Genomic DNA, 22,879 nt, shown 5'->3' on the forward strand with positions numbered 1-22,879 from the left:
CGCTGCGTAAATGACGTCACCCGCGCATGCGAGGTTGCCGTCCTCCCCGCGGGCGCCCCGCGAGAAATGTCGGAGTGATCTTGCGGGGCGGCGGAGGAAAGGAGTGCGTCCTTCAGAGAGGCCGGCCCGCCGATCGGTGGGCACCGATCGTGGGCCAGACCCCTTTTGAGCGCCCCCCCCCCCCCCAGTGCTCGATCCCCCCTCCCCCACCCACAGGCCGTTCCCGCGCTGTTCACGCCGGCAACGACCAGGTGTGGTCTGCGCCGCCGTGAACCCGTCATTTTGGGCAGGCCGCTCAGCCCATTAGGGCCGGAGAATCGGCGCTCGTCCGTTACAAACGACGAGCGGCGATTCTCCGGACGGCCAGCCGTAAATCTCGGCGCGCCGGTTGTGGGGGGGGTGGGAGAATCGCGTGCGGGTGCCGGGGCGGCGTGGCAGGACTCGCCCGGCGCTCCTGCGATTCTCTCACCCGGCGTTGGGGGGGGGGGGGGGGGGGGGGGGGAAATTGTGCCCTATGTTTTTCTATAATGTTTGCCATTTTGTATCTGCAAATCTGGAACATCTGGGAACTACTAAATAACAAACACTCGTCTGCTACAAAGGGTGCTTCTTCTTTTAATTTTTTGTGATACTTTGCATTGATCTCTGCAAATTAACATTTAGTTGTCAGACCGACAACAGCACTTTGATTTGTGAAGAGCGTAGAGGGAATTTATAAACAGAACAATGAGCTTGCCATACCTTGCGATAGGAAGAAGAGAAACTGGTTCTGTGATTTGACTGCATTCATCCAGCAACACCAATGGAAAGCTCAGGTTGTTCATACACTGGAAAGGACAGGCAGCACAAGTTGCTCCCACCACTCGTATCTACACAAAGACGGAAAGAAACAAATACAGGGTTCTATTTATAGATTTTTGTGTGTGGACCACTCAAATAATTAATAGTCCTCAGCATTTGCATTGTCCCTTTCCATCCCAGACAGCCAGAGAAATAGCACTAACCATTTCCCATTACTACAGGCACCACAATTACAAAGACGCTGTTTAAACTGCATTTGAAATGGGGTGGGGGGTACAAGTGTGGGGTGTTGGGATTCCAAGGAACCATTTGGGGTCATTTTCTCTCTGGTCCTGTCCATTGCTTTAATGTAGTAAAAACAGAAAGTGCTGGAAAAACTCAACACCTCTAGTAGCATCTGTTGAGACAGAAAGGAAGGTTAACGTATCAATTCCAATATTCTTCTTCTTTGGAACTCAAGTTCATCAACTGGACATAGAGTTGGACACCACTTGCATGCTGGAGATGGTGGATTCTAAGCTCTGTGCAAAGCCCTGTGTCAAGTTGGCATTCGGCTCCTCCATGTTCCTTGACATTGATCACAATCGTAGGCTTCTCAATATATCAAGCAACACAAGTCTGTGTTCATCAACCTTCTTCTGCGTATCTCCCTACTGAAGACCTCATCTGAAACCTCTGCATCAGAACTAAAAAAATAGCAAGGATTCTTGCATCTGACCATTTTCCAATTGCCCATCTGGAAAATGAATGCGTGCGTAAATGTAGGGATAGGGCAGGTTTGGCCTCAACAGTGAAATCCTCTGTGGTAGAAAACCCCATTAAAACATAGGCACATAAATTCTTGCCTCCCAGACGTCAGATTTGGGGGGGTACTGTAGCCACCTGGGTTGGCCACTTCCTCACACAAAATGGAAGAACGAAAAGGTTACAGGGGAAAATGGACAGTTGCAAAGAGACAAGCAGTTTGCAGAATCCCCTGTGTATTCTGGCTGCTAAAGAAACCAGACAGCATTGTAACTAACAAGTTTGCATATTAATGAAGCGATTCCCGGTGATTCCCAGGCACAATGGACACAACAGTTAACTGCAATCGCTACATTCTATAGCAGGTCAGACATCCAGGCGCCAGTGGAGTCTGAAACAATAAGCCCCAAGGACCGCCCAGTGATCAAGGAACAGCCCCGTTATTGGGGAAATTCAAATCAATCGATTGGGAAGAGACCCAATCGATTGCAAGTTTATAGAGGGTCTGCCCAGAAGGGCGTGAAGCCCCTGGGACCTATAAAAGTCAGGTCCCAGGACTGATTCTTTCTTCTTGACCAGCCAGCCCTCCCAGCAGAACACCTTTGCAGCAGAAGACCTTGAGAAGAGGAGGCCTGGTCAGCAGCCGCCATCAAGTAAGTGTCATACAACGCACGCTACGAGAGTAGACACTTTTGACCCCTTTAGTCCACACCAACTGGAAGCCTGCGGATCCAGGACAAAGCAAGAGACCATTGTTCCCTGATCCAGCAGTTCTCTTATTTCAGATAAGTATTGGCCTAAGTAGTGGTAGGAACAGTTTAGTCTTAGTTTATATGCAGGAGTAGCAAATAACTGTGTAATAATAAATGTGTCTTGTTTGAACTTACTAACTGGTGTATTGAGTCATTGATCTGAACTTGAACTTGAATCTTGTGGCGGTATCATAAGGATACCTGGCAACTCTAGAGCTAAGGAATAAAACAGAGCCAATTGAGTGTAAAGCACACTCACCCAGAACGAGCAACAGTACCCATAGACGTGCCAGGAAATCCTTCTTGGAGGTTCCAGGTAAGCACCTGCACCACAATTGGACAGAAGTGCTAATTTCCCCTGGACAATTGTGCTGCACTGGGAATAAAGCGATTTGAATTGCTAACTTCGGGTGGTTCGACCAGTGTTACTCTGAAAGAGATGAACAGCACCACTTCTAACTTCAACACAACTATTTTAAATACGCAGATTGATCCCTACACAGGACTCCCCCCATATCCCTAACCCCACATTGGACTCTTCCGCCACCCCACTCAATCCAAGAGGACAATTCAAAGCAGTATCTACCGAAGGAGTGCTGCAATATTGATGTACAGTCATTCGGATGAGACATTAAACGAAGACTCAATTTTCCCTCTCAGGTAGGTGCAAATGATCCCACGGTAGTACTCAAACTCGAGCAAGGATATTCTCCAGTGTCCTGACCAACATTTATCCCATAATCAACATCATTAAAATATACAATCAAGCTTCCTAATTTAATGTTATTTGTGAGACCTTGTTTTACAAGCATTGGCCAATGCCTGACATTTCAACAAAAGTACTTGATTTGACCATGACATGCTTTGGGATATTCTGAGGTTGTGAGAGGCACAATATAAATGCAGGGTTGATGACTAATAACGTAAACACAGGAATGATCTCGGAGTAAGGGCTGATCGTTGATATTATTGTTGTATTTTTAAAGAATAGGCTTGCAGACCAAGAAGGTGCAAACAACCAAGGGTTTTATTCAAAAGGTGTTTACTCACAGGCTGTTAAGATCAACTGTCCATTTGCCTGGGCAAATGAAATGAAAATTAAATGAAAATCGCTTATTGTCACGAGTAGGCTTCAATGAAGTTACTGTGAAAAGCCCCTAGTCGCCACATTCCGGCGCCTGTCCAGGGAGGCTGGTACGGGAATGACCAATGATGTCATCAATACATCACGTGATCAAACTCAAAGCGACCTTTTTCCAACTAGGAATAAACATGAATACACCACATTTTCCGCTCCCGTTACATTAGAGATTCTTGCAATGAAACACAATTAATGTTAACAATCAAAATTTATAACATAAACAATTAATAAACACAAGAGTGGATAAATTAGATGTTTTGGAGGACGTAGATTTGTGTGGTTGTTGGCGAACCTCAAGCGTCTGCGTTTTCACGTTAATTGTAATTTCTGGTGTTTTTGATTTAGTTTGAACGATGTCCGTAGTTGTCTCAACCGGAGTCGACATAGTGTTCGGAGGTTGACAAGATGTTGAAATGTCATCAACGGAGTATTGTCTAGATCTTCACTTGGCACAGTTTGTTGCGGACTATGTTGACTCTGTCTCTGGCAAACTAGTTCTTGTTGCTAAAAGTTGATCAGCTTGTCTCCTCCACACTACATCATCCTGAGTTTGAATGGTGCAGAGACCGGTCCTGTTTGTACGAAGGCAATGGCAGGTATCCACTTCTCTCTAGTTCCTTGTCAATACTTCCTAACCTTTTTAAAAACATGACATTTAGCCCTGTGCTCATGTCGCAAAACTGGACTTTGCTGTTTCCTCTCAAAATTTCTCTTGTTTCAGGCACCTTCAGCAAATCAAACAGTGTATAACTGACATTTTACCATGAGTAATGCCAGAGAAGTTTGGGTTGTTGAATGTGTTCTAATTCCTGTATGTCACCAGAAATTGGCTTTGTCATTTAGACAATGATCTTTGCTCATGAGTTACCTTCAACGAATGCTTCATTGTCTGAACAAATCTGTCAGTCAGCCCATTTGTGCCATAATGACAAGGAAGATTGGATGTGTTGGATTCCATTCTCCTTTTGATAATTTTTGATTTCTTGCAAAATGAACTGTGGCCCATTCTTGCTAACATGTTGTTCAAGTTAACCATGTAGTCTTCATAATGGCGGCTTCGGACCATTTCTAGTGTGCATATAGCACAATGAAAAACACTCGCCCTTCGAATGGTCCAGCATAATCTATATGAACTCGTTGCTATGGCCCTTCTGGCTATTCCCATGGCTGTAATGACTCTAGTGGCTGCAGTATTCGGACGTTTGCACAAGCTGAACACATGTCCACATTCTCCTCTATTTTGCTTGTCCTGGTGACCAAAATAGCTTTTGGCTATCTCCTTCACCCTTACTATCCCCAATAACTTCATGAAGTTGGTTTAGACCATGTTTCCTAAACAATGGCTGAACGATGACCCTCATTACCCAGAGGAGACAACCAACGTGTATGGATAGTTCGAGTCGGGGGGGTAACAAATGGCTTCAACTCCGGGTTTGCTCCCGTGATCTTATAAGAACATAAGAACTAGGAGCAGGAGTAGGCCATCTGGCACCTCGAGCCTGCTCCGCCATTCAATTAGATCATGGCTGATCTTTTGTGGACTCAGCTCCACTTTCCAGCCCGAACACCATAACCCTTAATCCCTTTATTCTTCAAAAAACTATCTATCTTTACCTTAAAAACATGTAATGAAGGAGCCTCAACTGCTTCACTGGGCAAGGAATTCCATAGATTCACAACCCTTTGGGTGAAGAAGTTCCTCCTAAACTCAGTCCTAAATCTACTTCCCCTTATTTTGAGGCTATGTCCCCTAGTTCTGCTGTCACCCGCCAGTGGAAACAACCTGCCCGCATCTATCCTATCTATTCCCTTCATAATTTTAAATGTTTCTATAAGATCCCCCCTCATCCTTCTAAATTCCAACGAGTACAGTCCCAGTCTACTCAACCTCTCCTCATAATCCAACCCCTTCAGCTCTGGGATTAACCTAGTGAATCTCCTCTGCACACCCTCCAGCGCCAGTACGTCCTTTCTCAAGTAAGGAGACTAAAACTGAACACAATACTCCAGGTGTGGCCGCACTAACACCTTATGCAATTGCAATATAACCTCCCTAGTCTTAAACTCCATCCCTCTAGCAATGAAGGACAAAATTCCATTTGCGTTCTTAATCACCTGTTGCACTTGTAAACCAACCTTCTGTGACTCATGCACCAGCACACCCAAGTCTCTCTGAACAGCGGCATGCTTTAATATTTTATCGTTTAAATAATAATCCCGTTTGCTGTTATTCCTACCAAAATGGATAACCTCACATTTGTCAACATTGTATTCCATCTGCCAGACCCTAGCCCATTCACTTAACCTATCCAAATCCCTCTGCACACTTCCGGTATCCTCTGCACTTTTCGCTTTACCACTCATCTTAGTGTCATCTTCAAACTTGGACACATTGCCCTTGGTCCCCAACTCCAAATCATCTATGTAAATTGTGAACAATTGTGGACCCAACACGGATCCCTGAGGGACACCACTAGCTACTGATTGCCAACCAGAGAAACACCCATTAATCCCAACTCTTTGCTTTCTATTAATTAACCAATCCTCTATCCATGCTACTACTTTACCCTTAATGCCATGCATCTTTATCTTATGCAGCAACCTTTTGTGTGGCACCTTGTCAAAGGCTTTCTGGAAATCCAGATATACCACATCCATCGGCTCCCCGTTATCTACTGCACTGGTAATGTCCTCAAAAAATTCCACTAAATTAGTTAGGCATGACCTGCCCTTTACAAACCCATGCTGCGTCTGCCCAATGGGACAATTTCTATCCAGATGCCTTGCAATTTCTTCCTTGATGATAGATTCCAGCATCTTCCCTACTACCGAAGTTAAGATCACTCGCCTATAATTTCCTGCTTTCTGCCTACCTCCTTTTTTAAACAGTGGCGTCACGTTTGCTAATTTCCAATCCACCGGGACCACCCCAGAGTCTAGCGAATTTCGGTAAATTATCACTAGTGCATCTGCAATTTCCCTAGCCATCTCTTTTAGCACTCTGGGATGCATTCCATCAGAGCCAGGAGACTTGTCTATCTTTAGCCCCATTCGCTTGCCCATCACTCCCTCCTTAGTGATAACAATCCTCTCAAGGTCCTCACCTGTCATAGCCTCATTTCTGTCAGTCGCTGGCATGTTATTTGTGTCTTCCACTGTGAAGACCGACCCAAAAAACCTGTTCAGTTCCTCAGCCATTTCCTCATTTCCCATTATTAAAACTCCCTTCTCATCCTCTAAAGGACCAATATTTACCTTAGCCACTCTTTTTTGTCTTATATATTTGTAAAAACTTTTACTGTCTGTTTTTATATTCTGAGCAAGTTTACTCTCATACTCTATCTTACTCTTCTTTATAGCTTTTTTAGTAGCTTTCTGTTGCCCCCTAAAGATTTCCCAGTCCTCTAATCTCCCAGCAATCTTTGCCACTTTATATGCTTTTTCCTTCAATTTGATACTCTCCCTTATTTCCTTAGATATCCACGGTCGATTTTCCCTCTTTCTTCCGTCCTTCCTTTTTGTTGGTATAAACCTTTGCTGAGCACTGTGAAAAATCGCTTGGAAGATTCCCCACTGTTCCACCATAAAGTCTTAGCCCCCAGTCTACCTTAGCTAGTTCTTCTCTCATCCCCTTGTAATCTCCTTTGTTTAAACACAAAACACTAGTAATGGGAATGGGAATCTTGCCATGATCTGACAGTTGAGGATTATTTCTGGTATACTTCTTAACTTTCCTGTGATTACAGGAGTTTTATCGACTTCTTCAAAATAGAAAATATTACTACTCAAGCTAATCATTAACGATTCATTAGGTAAAGGTATTCTAGAGAGTCCATCAGCATTCCCAGGAGCACTGATTGATGACATTTTATCGTGTATGTAAATGCTGACAACAGCAACGTCCAACTCTGCACCGGCTCGCTGCTAGAGATGGAATAACAGTGTGCGGCTCAAGTATCGTTGCTAGTGATCGATGATCCGTAAATAAAGTAAAGTAAATTTCCTTTTAAATAAGTATTGGTAAAAATGTTTGATTCATAAAATGATGCCTGGAGCTTCTTTCTCTATCTGTAAATAGTTAATTTCCCCTTTGTTCAAGGATCTTGATGCAACCTCCATCGGATTCTCTTGATCATTGCTATTATGTGAGAAACCACTGCTTCCAACCCCATATGATGATGCATCGCAAGCTGTAAGTTCGTAAGATATAGGAGCAGTATGAGGCAATTTGGCCCATCAATTTAGCTCTACTGTTCTATCATGGCTGATCTCATCATGGCCTTAATTCCACTGACCTGCCCGTTCCCCATAACCCTACAATGCATTACCAAGTAAAAATCTGTCTAACTGCTCCTTAAATTTACTCACTGTCACAGCATCCACTGATCTCTGGGGTAACAAATTCCACAGATTCACAACCCTTTGGGAGAAGTAGTTTATCCTCAACTCCGTTTTAAATGTGCTTCTTAGAACATAGAACATAGAACAGTACAGCACAGAACAGGCCCTTCGGCCCTCGATGTTGTGCCGAGCAATGATCACCCTACTCAAACCCACGTATCCACCCTATACCCGTAACCCAAACATGTTTGATGTGCCCCTTTTTACTCTGATTCCTGCATTTTGCATCAGCGGTCTGCTACCGCATGCCCGGGTTTTGCACATCAGTGGTAATTTCAAACCCGTGCCTGTGTTTGGGTCTCAGCCGGCATTTTATAGATTCTAGTGCTCGAATCTATTTGTTGAGCTTCCTTATTGCTAATTCCATAGAGATCGCGACTTCTAAAGTCTTCTTTAGATTTAAGTTGCTTTCTATTAAACAGCCTTTTTTGGCTAGCTTTGCTTCTTAACCCACACTCGAATCTGTCTCTAATGGTGTCACTCAAGGCATCTTTGAAATTACAGCAATCTCATTGTAGGTTTTCGAGCCTGAATTTTGTGGCTGCACCAGACTTGAGGAGGTTGAGTGATTCCCCCCACCCCTTCCCCCCCACAAACAAACAAACACGCAATTCTACTCAAGAAAGTTGGGACTACAATACCTGTCACAATTTTATTTGCTTGGACAAAATATTCAAGTCTTTCAGCATTTCAGCTCAACCGCTCGGTGTCCTCATCATATGGCCCCACAGCGTCAAACATTCCTGTCATTTTGACGATGGAAAGGGCTTCTGGACGGCACGGTGGTGCTTATTTTTTCAAATAATGTACCCTGGGCTCAGCTTGTTTTCGTCTGTGTTTTGGAACACCTGAGCTCTAAACTATTGTTGTAGGGTACTTGCTACTCATAGTTCTCTGTACTCTTCCAGAGCACATGGCGAACTTCTTTTCAATGATGTTTCAGTTCCTTCAATGGCTGCTGTCGATATTTGGCACCCTACCATCGCCACGTTTGGTGTAACAAAGTTTTTCTCTTCTTCATGTTTTTCGGATGTCTGCATACAGATAGACGGTTTTTCAGTTTTTTTTAAACTTCTCCAGGAGTCAGCCAGCGTGGTTCCTCATCATCAGTTTCCTTTGTGGCATTATTAAAAGATAGGCAGACCACGAAGGTACAAACAAACAAATTGGAATGGTGTTTACTGTCAGGATAGGCTGCCCATTTTCCCAAGCAAACAGCCAATGACATCATCAATGCATGACGTGTTTAGGTTCTTAAAGTGACTTTGTTCCAACTAGGAACAAACATGAATACACAACAATTATGTAGATAATTGGCGGCACGGTGTCATAGTGGTTAGCATTGCTATTTCACAGGGCCAGGTTCAATTCCGACCTTGGGTGACTGTGTGGAGTATGCACATTCTCCACGCGTCTGCGTGGGTTTCCTCCGGGTACTCCGATTTCCCCCCACTGTCCAAAGATGTGCGGGTTAAGTAGATTAGCCATGCTAAATTGCCTCTTAGAGTCCAGGGATGTGTAAGTTACGTTAAAGGGTTATTGGGATAGGGCAGGTAAAAGGATTTGGGTGGAGTGTTCTTTCAGATGGTCAGTGCGGACTCGATGGGCCGAAAGGCCTCCTTCTGCACTGTAGGGATTCAATGATTCTATGATGATGATGAATTCCCCTACCTCCACTGACAGTATTGTAGCCATCTGAGATGGCCATCTGCAAAGGACCATGGGAATTATGGCCAACCCTGGACTCAGACAGATACAGAGCTTCTGTGTATTTGCAACCCAGATAGCTAGACTTGATCGAAACCCCCGCTCGTTTGCATTCTAACGGCCCATTTCCCCAGAACAATAGGACTGCACTCAAGAAACTGATACAGCCACAGACTGGTCGTTGCCACACCCTTTACTCAGAAAGCCCAACTGCCAAGGTCAGTGACCGCTAAGGACCCGCCCAGCCACCAAGGCACCCACCCTTTATTGGCCGAAATCGAAGGCAGTGATCGAAGCCTGTTGAATTATTGGGTCCAAGATTAAGGACCGCCCCAAAGAGCGCAAAATCCCAGAGGGATAAAAGATGACACAGCCATGCGCTCAGCCTCTTTCGGACCCGGACTGTGCCAACCTCCTTTGAATCCGGTCTGTGCCAGCCCAACTGCAGCGTAAGGACCAGACAGCCAAGTTCAGGACCAACGATAGCTACCTGACGGATGAGCCCAGCAGAGACAGAGCCACTTGTTCAAACCAGCCACATAATCAAGATAAAGGCAGTATTAACTTGGACAGTGCCGGTCGCCTGAAGTTAAGTATAGGTTATTGTAGTTGATAGGTGTAGTTTAACTTGTAGTATATTGTGCTTGCTGTCCAAGTAACCCTTGTGTGTAAATAAACCATCTTTGAATTTGAATTGACTAACTGGTTGTGTGGTCATTTGACTGATATACGGGAAAGCCTTGTGGTTCAGTAAGAGAAATAGAAACACCCACAGTATTGGCGACGTTGGGGCATAACATCATATCATAAAAATAGTCTCAGTATCATATTGGCGACTCTAAAGAGCAACATTATTACAGTATTCCATTTAAATTGGCAACAGTATGTCAAAGTAAAAGCATCTTTGTGCGTAAATTTGGCATTTTGTAAAAATGTCTTAATATAGCGCATCAGCAAAAATAATTCACAAGAGCAAGTTTACTTTGAGTGCGAGTTCAGCAAACAAACTTTATGCTCCACATTCATGAAGGCCTGATCTGTCGGAAGGAGTTAATTAAAAAAAATATTACTTGCTAAAACACAACTCTCACCTCCTTGAATACAGTTCTGTTCCTGCCCAATTTGTGTTGCTCAATACTCTTTCTCACATGCATCTTTTCTACGAGTGTCAGATCTTCTTTCAGAAGTGCTTGCAGCTCTCGCAGCTCTTCACTGTCACTACCTGCATGTAAACTGAAAAAAAACATAAATACTTAAATTTTCCATACAACGAACCCCATAACAAAAATTTCTCAATACTGACCTCAACCGAACAGAGATGGGTCAGTCCACACACACAGGGAATGAAAATGGAAAGTGTACCTTCTCCTAAAGCCCAATTATGGCTGAATTGGTTGTAGCATGTTACTGACAAGACCATGGGAGCAATCTCTAACAATTTTCAACCACAGAAGGTGCATGCTACAAAGAGGAAGGAAACTAAATTATGGTTTAAAAAAAATTGTTTTGCAAAATGCTTGCTAAATTAGCAGAAATGTTTCTGTGAGGAGGCTCACAGAACTTGATTGTCCAGTAGAATCATGAGGGTTACATGTTATAAAATCAGATAATGGTTATAGCATAGAAGCAAGCCATTTGACCGGTCTTATCCATGCTGGCTCTCTGCAACAGCAATGCCACTAGTTCCATTACTCTATCTTTTCCCCATAGCCCTGCAATTTCTTTTCTCTAGATAATTATTAAATTCCCTTTTGAAGGCTTCAATTGAATCTGCCTCCGCCACACTCTCAGGCAGTGCATTCCGGATCCTACCCAGTCTCTGCTTAAAAAGGTTTTCCTCATGTTGTCGCTGCTTCTTTCGCCAATCTCTCGAGTTAAACCTTGAAGAAAGATAATTTTTTTGATTGACTCAGGAGTTTTGGCCGATTCGACAATGGTAGAATGTATCGTTGCACCAGGTCATTCACCCAACTGTTCCGGGACCTGTTTGTGGCCAACGAACAAGCAGAAGAATAGCCGGCACTCAAATGTATTTCTACCTCCACAGTTCCTCCTCCCCCCCCCCCGCCCAAACAAACATGTGCCTACTTATTTGTTAAACGTAATATTGCTAACTGTACACAGTTGCTGTTTTTGAACTGGTGTGCAATGTCCTACCAGTTGTTGTTTTAATACATATTTCAATCTGTGTACATAACTGTAAATATGCTATGTTCAAAAACCAATTAAAAACATTTATAAAAATTTTTTAAAAAATGTATTGTTGCACCATGCTAAATTACGCTCGAGAAGGTGGTGCTGAGCCCTGTCCTTCAACTGTAAAGTTATTTCCACAATGTTGTTTGTGAGGCTACTCCAAGATTTTAACCCAGTGATAATGAACAAACAGTGATGTAGTTCCACGTCAGGATAATGAACATTCGGCCCATCGAGTCTTATGCCCTCACTTCCACCCTATCCCCGTAACCCAATAACCCCTCATAACCTTTTTTGGTCACTAAGGGCAATTTAACATGGCCAAACCACCTACCCTGCACGTCTTTGGACTGTGGGAGGAAACCGGAGCTCCCGGAGGAAACCCACGCAGACACGGCGAGAACGTGCAGACTCCGCACAGACAGTGACCCAGTGGGGAATCGAACCTGGGACTCTGGCGCTGTGTAGCCACAGTGCTAATTTGCAGGTGGTGCTGTTTGCCTGCACCTTTTGCCCTTGTCTTTCTGAGCGGCAGAGTTTGTGGGTTTGGAAGGTGCTGTCACAGAAGCTTTGGCAATTGCTGTAGTGTATCTTGTGGATGGCACAAAGTACACACTGCAGCTATGGTGCACCAGAGTTGGAGGGAACAATTGTTTAAGGTGTGGACAGGATGCTGCTCAAAAATGTTGCTTTGTCCTGCATAAAGTTCTTTAGTATTATTGGAGCTGCACTCATCCAGGTAAGTGGAGAGCATTCCATCACACTCCTGACTTGTGCTTTACACATGGTGAACTGCAGAGAAGGAGGTGAGTCAATTACTGCAGATTACTCAACTTTTGACCTGCCCTTGCAGCCACATTATTTGTGTGACCGGTCCAGTTAAATTTCCATAGAATCCCTACAGTGCAGGACGCCATTCAGCCCATTGAGTCTGCAGCAACCCTCCAAAAGAGCACCAGACCCAGGCCTTATCCCTGTAAATCCACGCATTGATCATGGCCAATCCACCTAACCTGCACATCTCTGGACTGTGGGAGGAAACCGGAGGACCTGGAAGAAACCCATACAGACACGGGGGAGAAAGTGTTTGCTCCACACAGACAGTCACCCAAGGCCGGAATCAAACCCACGTCCCTGGCAATGCAAGGCAGCAGTGCGATCCACTGTGCCACCATGCCGTTAATGGTGACCATATGTCACAACCTCTTCCCTCAGGATGTTGATTGTCATTGGCTCGCCCTGAATTCAAGGATGATGTCTACACAGGGTCATGGGTCTTCATTTGAATGGAAAGGCCGATTCGCAACCATAGATCTTTGGGCACATGGGTAGGAAGTCACACATAACGGGGCCCGGTGTGCAGGATTTGCTTCCTTTTCTTTCCTTCTCTGCCACAGTTCTGCCTCATCTTTAAGATGTTGTAAATCAAAGCGTGATGCAGCTTGATGGGCAAATTGTTCATCATTTGAACAATTGGCAGCAAGCTCTGCCCAGTCATTAATGTCAACGCTGCTGTGCTTCAAGGACAGTTTCAGCTCATCGTTGAAGCGTTTTCTTTGTCCTCTTCTAGAATGAGAGTTGAGAAAACAGGACCCGGCAGGAGATGCTTTTTGGCCTGCAGGAAACGGTATCCAGTTCATTGAAGTTGATTTTGCAGGGGTTTTGCCTGAACCCTTGTGGAGTTGGCTTCAAGAATTGCATTAGTGTTTGTTCAATTGTCCTCCCATTGAATCCATAGAATTGTTAAGAACTCTGCAGATGTTAAATATGAGGTTATCCCAAAACCCAGAAGAGTAATTTGGAACACTGGTTCTTAGTGGAGTACATTTTCAATTTGGTATACTGTGAGAAAAATATGCAAACCAGGGAGGAACAGTCCAGTCATTTTGTGATCAATTTCTAAAGGATATTTATTAACTTGAAAAGAAAACACATGATAAGAAGGACTATGATACACTACAACACTACAACCGTACACATAGCTACACTGATGACTACACAGACAGTATCTCATGAAGTTACCCCTTGCTCCCAACCATCTATGCTTCTTGAACATATACCAGATGTCTTTCTATTGCTGCCCCCATTTTAGAATTGTACCTTTCAGTTCATATCACCTTCCACAGTTCTTCCCACCAAAATATACCACTTCACATTTCTCTGCATTAAATTTCTTCTGCCAGGTGCTCGTCCATTATTGCAACTCATCTGTGTCCTCTTGAAGTCTACCACTTCTCATGGGTGGCAGGGTGGTGCAGTAGTTAGCACTGCTGCCTCACGGCGCTGAGGACCCAGGTTCGATCCTGACCCCGGGTCACTGTCTGTGTGTTTGCACATTCTCCCCGTGTCTGTGAGGGTCTCACCCCCTCAACCCAAAAGAATGTGCAGGATAGGTGAATTGGCCAGATTAAATTGCCCTTTAATTAAAAAAATAATAATAATTGGGTACTCTAAATTTTTTTTTTTTAAAGAAAAAAGGTCTACCACTACCCTCCTTACTGTTCATCAAATTTCCAAGTTTTGTGTTATCTGCAGATTTTGAAATTGCGCCATGTACATACAAGTCTAGGTCATCATATGAAGAAAAACAGTGGTCCTAGTAGTGACCTCCAGAAATATGTATCTTCCTACAGTCTGAAAAATAACCGTTCACCATAAATCTCAGTTTGCCGTTATTCAGCCTACTTTGTAACTGTGCTGTCACTCTCCCTTTTATTACATGGGCTTCAACTTTGCTGACAAGTCTATTATGTGGCACTTTGTCAAATACCTTTTGGAAGTCAATATACAACACATCAACTGCATTACCCTCATCGACCATCTCTGTTACTGCATCAAAAAAACGCGAGCAAGTTAGCTGAACATAATGTGCCCTTAACAAATCTATAACAGCTTTCCTTAATTATTCGATCCCAGTCAAAGTGATTATTAATTTTAGATTGCGGGTGGGTGTAGATGGTATGGATTGAGAAGTCGCAGTTGGGTGAGAAGGTCGGGATGGCCCAAGAGTTCCACAGCTGGCGGCTAAGAAGCCGAGATGTTTCCTGCCGAGCCCAGATGTGGTCTGTGAGACCCAGAGGAGCACTTCTGTTCCAACAAAGGATTTGCTTTCTTCCACTTACCTTCAGTGACCTCATTGGCTCCCTGACTGTTTATCTCAGGAGGAGATAAAATGCCTTTGGGCTACAAAAGCACAGTGATTAGCGCTGCTGCTTCACAGCACCAGGGACCCTTGGGTGACTGTTTGTGTGGAGTTTGCACATTCGCCCCATGTCTGCTCCAGATGCTCCGGTTTCCTCCCACAGTCCTAAAATGTGCAGATTAGGTAGATTGGCCATGCTAAATTGCCCCTTAGTGTCCAAAAAAAAGTTAGAAGGGGTTATTGGGTATGTGTAGGTTAGGTTACGGGGATAAGGCGGGGTAGTGGACCTAGGTAGGGTGCTCATTCAGAGACTCGGGCTGAATGGCCCCCTTCTGCAATGTAGGGATTCTACAATTCTATGAATGTATGTCACCGGACCCCGATTTACATTTATTTTTGAGATTTAGAGTTAAGAGGAATTCTGATCCAACATCTAAGACAACCAAGTTAAAATAGGGAATGGGCAAAACCAAATGAGAAATAGGGCTGTGCCTTTTTAATTACTCCTTCACATCTTTCCCACTGAACATGGAGAGTTAAAACTCTTCCTAATGTATCAAAATAATTTATCCTGTTTTCCAGAATTGATTCAATCTCATTCTCAAATAAATCAATATACTCAACTTGATCGTGTACCTGTCAAAACAGACCATATCCTCCACACAAATTCCTATCTGCAAAATGATGATGGATGTCACAAATACTGGTAAAATGGGTGGAGGGACGAGGGAAGAGCAGTAGTTTTCAAAAACTGAGTAAGATTTAAATTGGAGTATCTCAATTACCTGCTCAAATTCAAAATGATCCACAAGTCTGAAAACTACAAGCCAGGAAATTCCTTGGAGCTGCTCCCACTTCCCAGACATTACTTCATTGGGAGTATAGCCATTACATGTCAATAGAATTTACACCAAACCTCCGGCGAAGTATCGCTGGCAGAGTGGGTGAAACTTCAAGGAATTTCCCAGCCAATGTCAGATACAACAGCTGGAAGTTATCCAACATGTTATACATTTATTTACTGTTGGTCACTTGATAGTACGCAACACGAGTTTTGCTAAAATAAAAAAGGTATGCTGGCAAAGCTTTTCAGCTTGCACTCATTAAGACAGATACATTATTTACTGTTATTTAATTAATATTATTACCAGAAGCAGAATGTTATCAGTGGTCAGAATTGATATCAACCTGTGGTCCTGTAATCTATTCCAGATCCATAGCACAAGGGTTCTACTATTGTTTTTTTAAATTACCCAATTATTTTTTCCAATTAAGGGGCAATTTAGCGTGGCCAATCCACCTACTCTGAACATTTTTGGGTTGTGGGGGCGAAACCCACGCAGACACGGGGAGAATGTGCAAACTCCACACGGACAGTGACCCAGAGCCGGGATCGAACCTGGGACCTCAGCGCCGTGCGGCGGTTGTGCTAACCACTAGGCCACCGTGCTGCCCCACAAGGGTTCTACTATAATACAACGTCATTCAAGTCAAAAATAGGTTATAAAGTTCTGCTTACCTGTATGGTAAAATGGGTTTGGCAATCTTACGAATGCTTCCAACTCTGATAAATCTATTGAATCCTAGCTCCAGGAGCCTAATTGAAAGAAGCAAACCACAACTTATTGTTTGACACAAAACTAATATAGTTGATTAAATCAGAAATAAAGCTTTTTTTTTTTACACAGTTCCGTAAATTCTTTTGAAGGGATTGGCACATTATCACTCAATGAAATGGAAAAGTCCATCTCTGACAATAATTTTTCATGACTGCGCAAAAAGACTTTGAATATTTGAGAACTGTATAGTAGATCAGGAGTGTGAATCAGGCACAGATCACTGTAACGTAGACCAGGAGGAGTGTGAAGCAGGCACAGATCACTGTAAAGTAGACCAGGAGCAGTGTGAAGCAGACACAGATCACTGTAAAGTAGACCAGGAGGAGTGTGAAGCAGGCACAGATCACTGTAAAGTAGACCAGGAGGAGTGTGAAACAGGTACCAATCACTGTAAAGTAGACCAGGAGGAGTGTGAAGCAGATATAGATCACTGTAAAGTAGACCAGGAGAGTGTGAATCGGGCACAGGTCACTGTAAAGTAGACCAGGAGGAGTGTGAAACAGATACAGATCACTGTAAAGTAGACCAGGAGGAGTGTGAATCGGGCAAAGATCACTGTAAAGTAGACCAGGAGGAGTGTGAAGCAGATACAGATCACTGTAAAGTAGACCAGGAGGAGTGTGAATCGGGCACAGATCACTGTAAAGTAGGCCAGGAGCAGTGTGAAGCAGACACAGATCACTGTAAAAGTAGGCCAGAAGGAGTGTGAAGCAGATACAGATTACTGTAAATTGGACCAGGAGGAGTATGAAACAGGTACCAATCACTGTGAAACAGGTTAAGATCAGGGAAAAGAGAGAGAGAGGAAAAAACAGTGTCATCACAGGAAGGCATTGAATTGATTGGCTGGGGAGTAAGTTCAGCTTTGTTTCTCTTTCTCCAAAGTTTGGAAATTGAACTAATGAGCTGAGAAATTAAAATTTTCATATTGTTTTTATAAGGGCTAATTAAAGCATTTCAACGAACCTCAGTAACTACAGAACAGGAAAAGTGAGAAGCTGCTGATTTTTTAAATTAAGTGTTCCTATCTAATAGATAATGGAATGGCAGGGCAGCTCTGATCCCTGGAATGCATATCCTGTACCATGTGAGAAATCCAGGGCATTTCCTGAGTCCTGGATAACGATACATGCAGGAAGTGTTGCCAGCTGCAACAGCTCGAGCTTTAGGTTTCAGGGCTTGAGCAGCAGCTGTTGTCACTGTGGCACATCCATGAGTTTGGGAGATTTGCAGATAGCACATTTATAGAGGGTGTTTAGGGAGAGAATGGGGACCAACTGAGAAAAAATAAGCAGATAATGCAAGAATCCCCAAAGTGTTTCTCACTCTCCAGCCAGTATTCCGTTCTGAATACTGATGAAAGTAATGGGTGAACAAGGGAGTGCAACCAGAGGCACGTCCACGGCACCACAGCTAGCTCAGTTGTACAGGGTTTACATGAATAAGTATTATATGCAGTTGAGGAAGCCACCAGAAGAATCTTGCAAAAGATACAGCAACAATGCATTGAATAATACCAGCAATACGAGGTTAAAGTTATGAACAAAGATTTGAAAAATCAGAGTTTTCTACCAACAGAATAAAGTTTAAAAGGGATTAAATTAAACTTCTCAAAATTAATAAAGGATTCCAAGAGAATGAATAGTGAAAGATTAATTTCAATGATTGTCAAATTGGAAGGGGAATAGCATGAAAATGTGGCAGGAATAGATGATAATCTCTGATCAAATTGAATGGCGGAGCAGGCTTGACAGTTTGAATGGGCTACTCCTGCTCCTATGTTCCTGTAAAACAGATTTAAGACAATCGCTATTAGAACTAGAGAGCAATAAAGGAAACATTATCGCATGGAGAATTATTGCAACATGAAATCCTTTACGACTTCCGGTGTGCACCATGGAGTGAGTGGTCACACACACGGCAGCTCCTGCTAAGATCACAGAAAAGAGCTCTTTTTTAAGCAATATGGAGTGGAATTTTTATGATGTTGGAGGAGTTTTTTCATCCAGGAATGATATGTTTCTTGGTTTCCAGTTCCGCAGAAACAGTGTAGGATTTGGCTGGGGCTGCAGCAGAGAGACAAAGCCTATTTAGCAGGCAGGCGGGGGAAGGGCTGTGTTAGAGGCCTCAAGCTGACCTGAGGGCCCTAGTGAAAGCTGGATTCTAGCAGCAAAGGGAACAACTGGAAAATATCTCACCAAGGGCTCTTTCAAGGGCCCGCAACGGCGCTGATTTGATGTTTCCCCAGGTGGGAACGCAGCCTCGGCGCTTAGCGGCCGGTGGATGGGCTGGACTAGAAGTGGAGCGACCAGAAAATCAACATTCCAGCAGAAGAAGGTGCGAGGCAAAAAGGACAAGATGGCGGCGGGCAGGGAACCGGCAGCGTGGCAGCAGTGGGCGAGGAAGCAACAGGTGCTGCTACTGCGCTCCTTTCAGGAACTAAAAGCTGAGATCCTGGAACCGTTGAGGGTATCGCTGGACAGGCTCGGGGCAACTCAGACGGCTCAGGCGGCGGAGATTCGGGAGCTGCAGCAAAAGGCTTCGGAGAACGAGGTACGGACTCCTCGGCCTGGCGGTGAAGGTGGAGTCTCACGAGGCGCTTCACAAGAAATGGTTGGCAAGGATGGAGGAGATGGAGAACCGCTCCCGCCAGAAGAATCTGCGGATTTTGGCCCTCCCTCCGGGCTGGAAGGTTCGGATTTGGGGGCCTACGTGGTCCTGATGCTGAACTCGCTGATGGGCGCGGGGTCGTTCCGGGGACCCCTGGAGCTGGAGAGTGCCCATCGGGTGCGGCAGCGGAAGCCCGGGCCGAACGAGCCACCCAGGGCGGTGCTGGTCCGATTTCAACGCTTGGTCGACCGTGAGTGTGTGCTTCGTTCGGCGAAGAGGGAGAGCAGTAGTAAGTGGGAGAATACGGAGATCAGGATTTACCAGGACTGGAGTGCGGAGGTGGCGAAGAGAAGGGCTGGGTTTAACCGGGCGAAGGCAGTGCTCCACAAGAAGGGAGTCAAGTTTGGCCTGTTAGAGCCGGCACGCCTGTGGGTCACTTATAAAGACCGCCAACTTTATTTTGACTCCCCGGAGGCCTGGACTTTTGTCCAGGCAGAGAAGCTGGACTTGAACTGAGGACTGGGGCTGGGGAACGTTGTGCGCAGACCGGAGGCTTTGTCCTCCTTGATATCCTTTTGCTCTTTTTGGTTCTATTGGGTGATTTTTTGTTTTGTTTTCCGTTGTCTTGCCTTTTTTTTTCTGCTTTTCGGTACTGTTATCTGTTTACTTGGGTGTTTTATCATATCATGTTGGGATTTTTATTATTTCACTGGTTACGGGTTTGGGTGGGGTTCGCGGCCCTGTTGGGTCATGTGCCTGTCTTCCCACGTTTTGGGTCAGGGGCGGGGCTTGGGATGGGGGGCGCGGGCCTCTCTCCCACGCTGGAGAAGCAGGGGGCGGGGTCGGCATTGGGGGAATGGTTGGGGACACTGGGGAGGGTAATTGGGGTGGCGGGAGCAGCCGGGGTCAGCAGGAGTCGGCTGACTTACGGAAGTACAATGACCGGAGTTTCACAGCTGGGGGGGCCCTAGCTTGGGGGGGGGGGGGGGGGAGAGGGTTGGGGGGCGGGGGAAGAGGGGGGGGATACCGGGTTGCTGCTGGAATGGCCAAGAATGAGCTGGAGCGTGCAGTGGAGATCAGGATGGCGGTCTGTCGCTGTGGGGAACGGGCTGAGCAGGGGGCGCGAGCACGTGGCGGACTTCGGAAGTGATGGCTTGTCGACGGGGGAGGGGGGCAGGTGGCCCTCCGATCCGGATGATCACCTAGAATGTGAGGGGACTGAATGGGCCGGTTAAACAGTCCCGCGTGTTCGCACACCTGAGGGGGCTGAAGGCGGATGCGGCTATGCTTCAGGAGACGCACCTGAAGGTGGCGGATCAGGTCAGGTTGAGGAAAGGATGGGTGGGCCAAGTGTTTCATTCGGGGCTGGATGCAAAAAACCGGGGGGTGGCGATCCTGGTGGGGAAGAGGGTGTCGTTTGAGGCGTCAAGTGTGGTGGCAGACAGCGGCGGGAGGTACGTGATGGTGAGCGGCAAGCTGCAAGGGGAACGAGTGGTGCTGGTCAATGTATATGCCCCGAATTGGGATGATGCGGGTTTCATGCGGCGCATGTTGGGCCAGATTCCAGATTTGGAGGTGGGGGGCCTGATAATGGGGGGGGGATTTCAACGCGGTGCTGGATCCGCCACTGGATCGATCCAGTTCCAGGGCGGGTAGGAGGCCTGCGGCGGCTAAGGTGCTGAGGGGGTTTATGGACCAGATGGGAGGGGTGGATCCTTGGAGGTTCGCGAGGCCAAGAGCCAGGGAATTTTCATACTTCTCCCATGTGCATAAGGCCTACTCCCGGATCGACTTCTTTGTTTTGAGTAGGGCGCTGATTGCTGGGGTAGTAGACGCTGAGTACTCGATGATAGCCATTTCTGACCATGCCCCGCATTGGGTGGACCTCGAGCTGGGGGAGGAGAGGGACCAGCGCCCGTTGTGGCGCTTGGAGGTGGGGCTGCTGGCGGATGAGGATGTGAGGGGGCAGGTTCGAGTGGGGACGGTCTGGGAGGCACTGAAGGCGGTGGTTCGGGGGGAGTTGATCTCCATTCGGGCCCACAGGGAGAGAGGGGAGCAGTGAGAAAGGGAGAGATTGGTGGGGGAGTTGGTAAGGGTGGACAGGAGGTACGTGGAGGCCCCGGAGGAGGGATTGCTGAGGGAGCGGCGCAGCCTTCGTGCTGCGTTCGACTTGTTGACCACCAGAAAGGCGGAGGCTCAATGGAGAAAGGCTCAGGGTGCAGTGTACGAGTATGGGGAGAAGGCGAGTAGGATGCTGGCACACCAGCTCCGTAAGCGGGATGCGGCTAGGGAGATCGGTGGAGTTAAGGACCGGGGAGGAAATGTGGTGCGGAGGGGGGTAGACATTAATGGGGTCTTCAGGGACTTTTATGAGAGACTATATCGGTCCGAACCTCCGGCGGAGAAGGGGGGGATGGAGCACTTTTTGGACCGGCTGAGATTCCCGAGGGTGGAGGAAGGACGGGTGGAGGGTCTGGGGGCGCCAGTTGAGCTTGAGGAGCTGGTTAAAGGGATAGGGAACATGCAGTTGGGGAAGGCGCCGGGACCGGATGGGTTCCCGGTTGAATTTTACAAGGCGTATGCAGACCTGCTGGGCCCCCTGTTGGTTAGGACCTTCAACGAAGCGAGGCGAGGGCTTTGCCCCTGACGATGTCTCGGGCGTTGATCTCCTTGATCCTTAAGCGAGACAAGGATCCCCTGCAGTGTGGGTCATACAGGCCGATCTCACTCTTGAATGTGGACGCCAAGTTGTTGGCAAAGATCTTAGCCACGAGGATAGACGATTGTGTGCCGCAGGTTATCCACGAGGATCAAACGGGATTTGTGAAGGGGAGGCAGCTGAACACTAATATACGGAGACTCTTGAACGTTATTATGATGCCGGCGGTGGAAGGGGAGGCGGAGACAGTGGTGGCGCTAGATGCGGAGAAGGCCTTTGATAGGGTCGAGTGGGGGTACTTGTGGGAGGTGCTGGAAAGGTTCGGGTTTGGGGAGGGGTTTGTCAGTTGGGTGAGGCTGTTGTCTGAGGCCCCGATGGCGAGTGTGGCCACGAATAAGAGGTGGTCGGAGTATTTTCGACTATACCGACGGACGAGGCAGGGGTGTCCCCTGTCCTCCCTACTTTTTGCGCAATTGAACCCCTGGCTATGGCGCTGAGGGAGTCAGGGGATTGGAGGGGGCTGGTCCGGGGTGGGGAGGAGCACCGAGTGTCGCTCTATGCGGATGACCTATTGTTGTATGTGGCGGACCCGGTGGGGGGAATGCCAGTGGTGATGGGGATTCTCTGGGAATTTGGGGATTTCTCAGGGTATAAGCTTAACTTTGGGAAAAGCGAGCTGTTTGTGGTACACCCGGGGGACCAGGAGGGGGGGATTGGGAGGCTCCCACTGAAAAGGGCGGAGAGGAGCTTCAGGTACCTGGGCGTTCAGGTGGCCAGGAGCTGGGTGGCCCTGCATAAGCTTAGCCTCACAAGAGGTGGAGCAAATGGAGGAGGAGTTTAAGAGTTGGGACATGCTGCCGCTGTCTTTGGCGGGTAGGGTGCAGTCAGTCAAGATGACGGTGCTCCTGAGGTTTCTGTTCCTGTTCCAGTGCCTCCCCATCCTTATCCCGAAGGCCTTTTTCAGGCGGGTTAACAGGAGCATTACGGGGTTTGTGCGGGCACACGGGACTCCAAGGGTGAGACGGGTGTTCTTGGAGCGGGGCAGGGATGGGGGGGGCTGGCATTGCCCAACCTCTGTGGGTATTATTGGGATGCCAACGCAGCGAT

The 22,879-nt window shown here is 46.4% G+C and overlaps 1 protein-coding gene across 9 annotated transcripts in view; it reads right to left on the minus strand.

Annotated features, from left to right (window-relative positions):
* The window catches only part of LOC119963301 (protein ZGRF1-like), a 144,206-nt gene that overhangs the window by 41,097 nt on the left and 80,230 nt on the right, over positions 1-22,879 (minus strand). For 7 of the 9 annotated variants that reach the window (XM_038792188.1, XM_038792186.1, XM_038792187.1 and 4 more), the window contains 3 exons: positions 16,404-16,481; positions 10,638-10,779; positions 742-869 (listed from right to left, as the gene is read on the minus strand). In XM_038792188.1, coding sequence (XP_038648116.1) covers positions 742-869; positions 10,638-10,779; positions 16,404-16,481 — 348 coding nt within the window. Of the gene's footprint in view, positions 1-741; positions 870-8,643; positions 8,954-10,637; positions 10,780-16,403; positions 16,482-22,879 lie in introns of those variants that run through there. The other 2 variants (XM_038792191.1, XM_038792192.1) reach the window with 2 other exon arrangements.

This window comes from Scyliorhinus canicula, chromosome 3, assembly GCF_902713615.1.
Source record: "Scyliorhinus canicula chromosome 3, sScyCan1.1, whole genome shotgun sequence".
In the NCBI taxonomy this organism is placed as follows: Eukaryota; Metazoa; Chordata; class Chondrichthyes; order Carcharhiniformes; family Scyliorhinidae; genus Scyliorhinus; species Scyliorhinus canicula.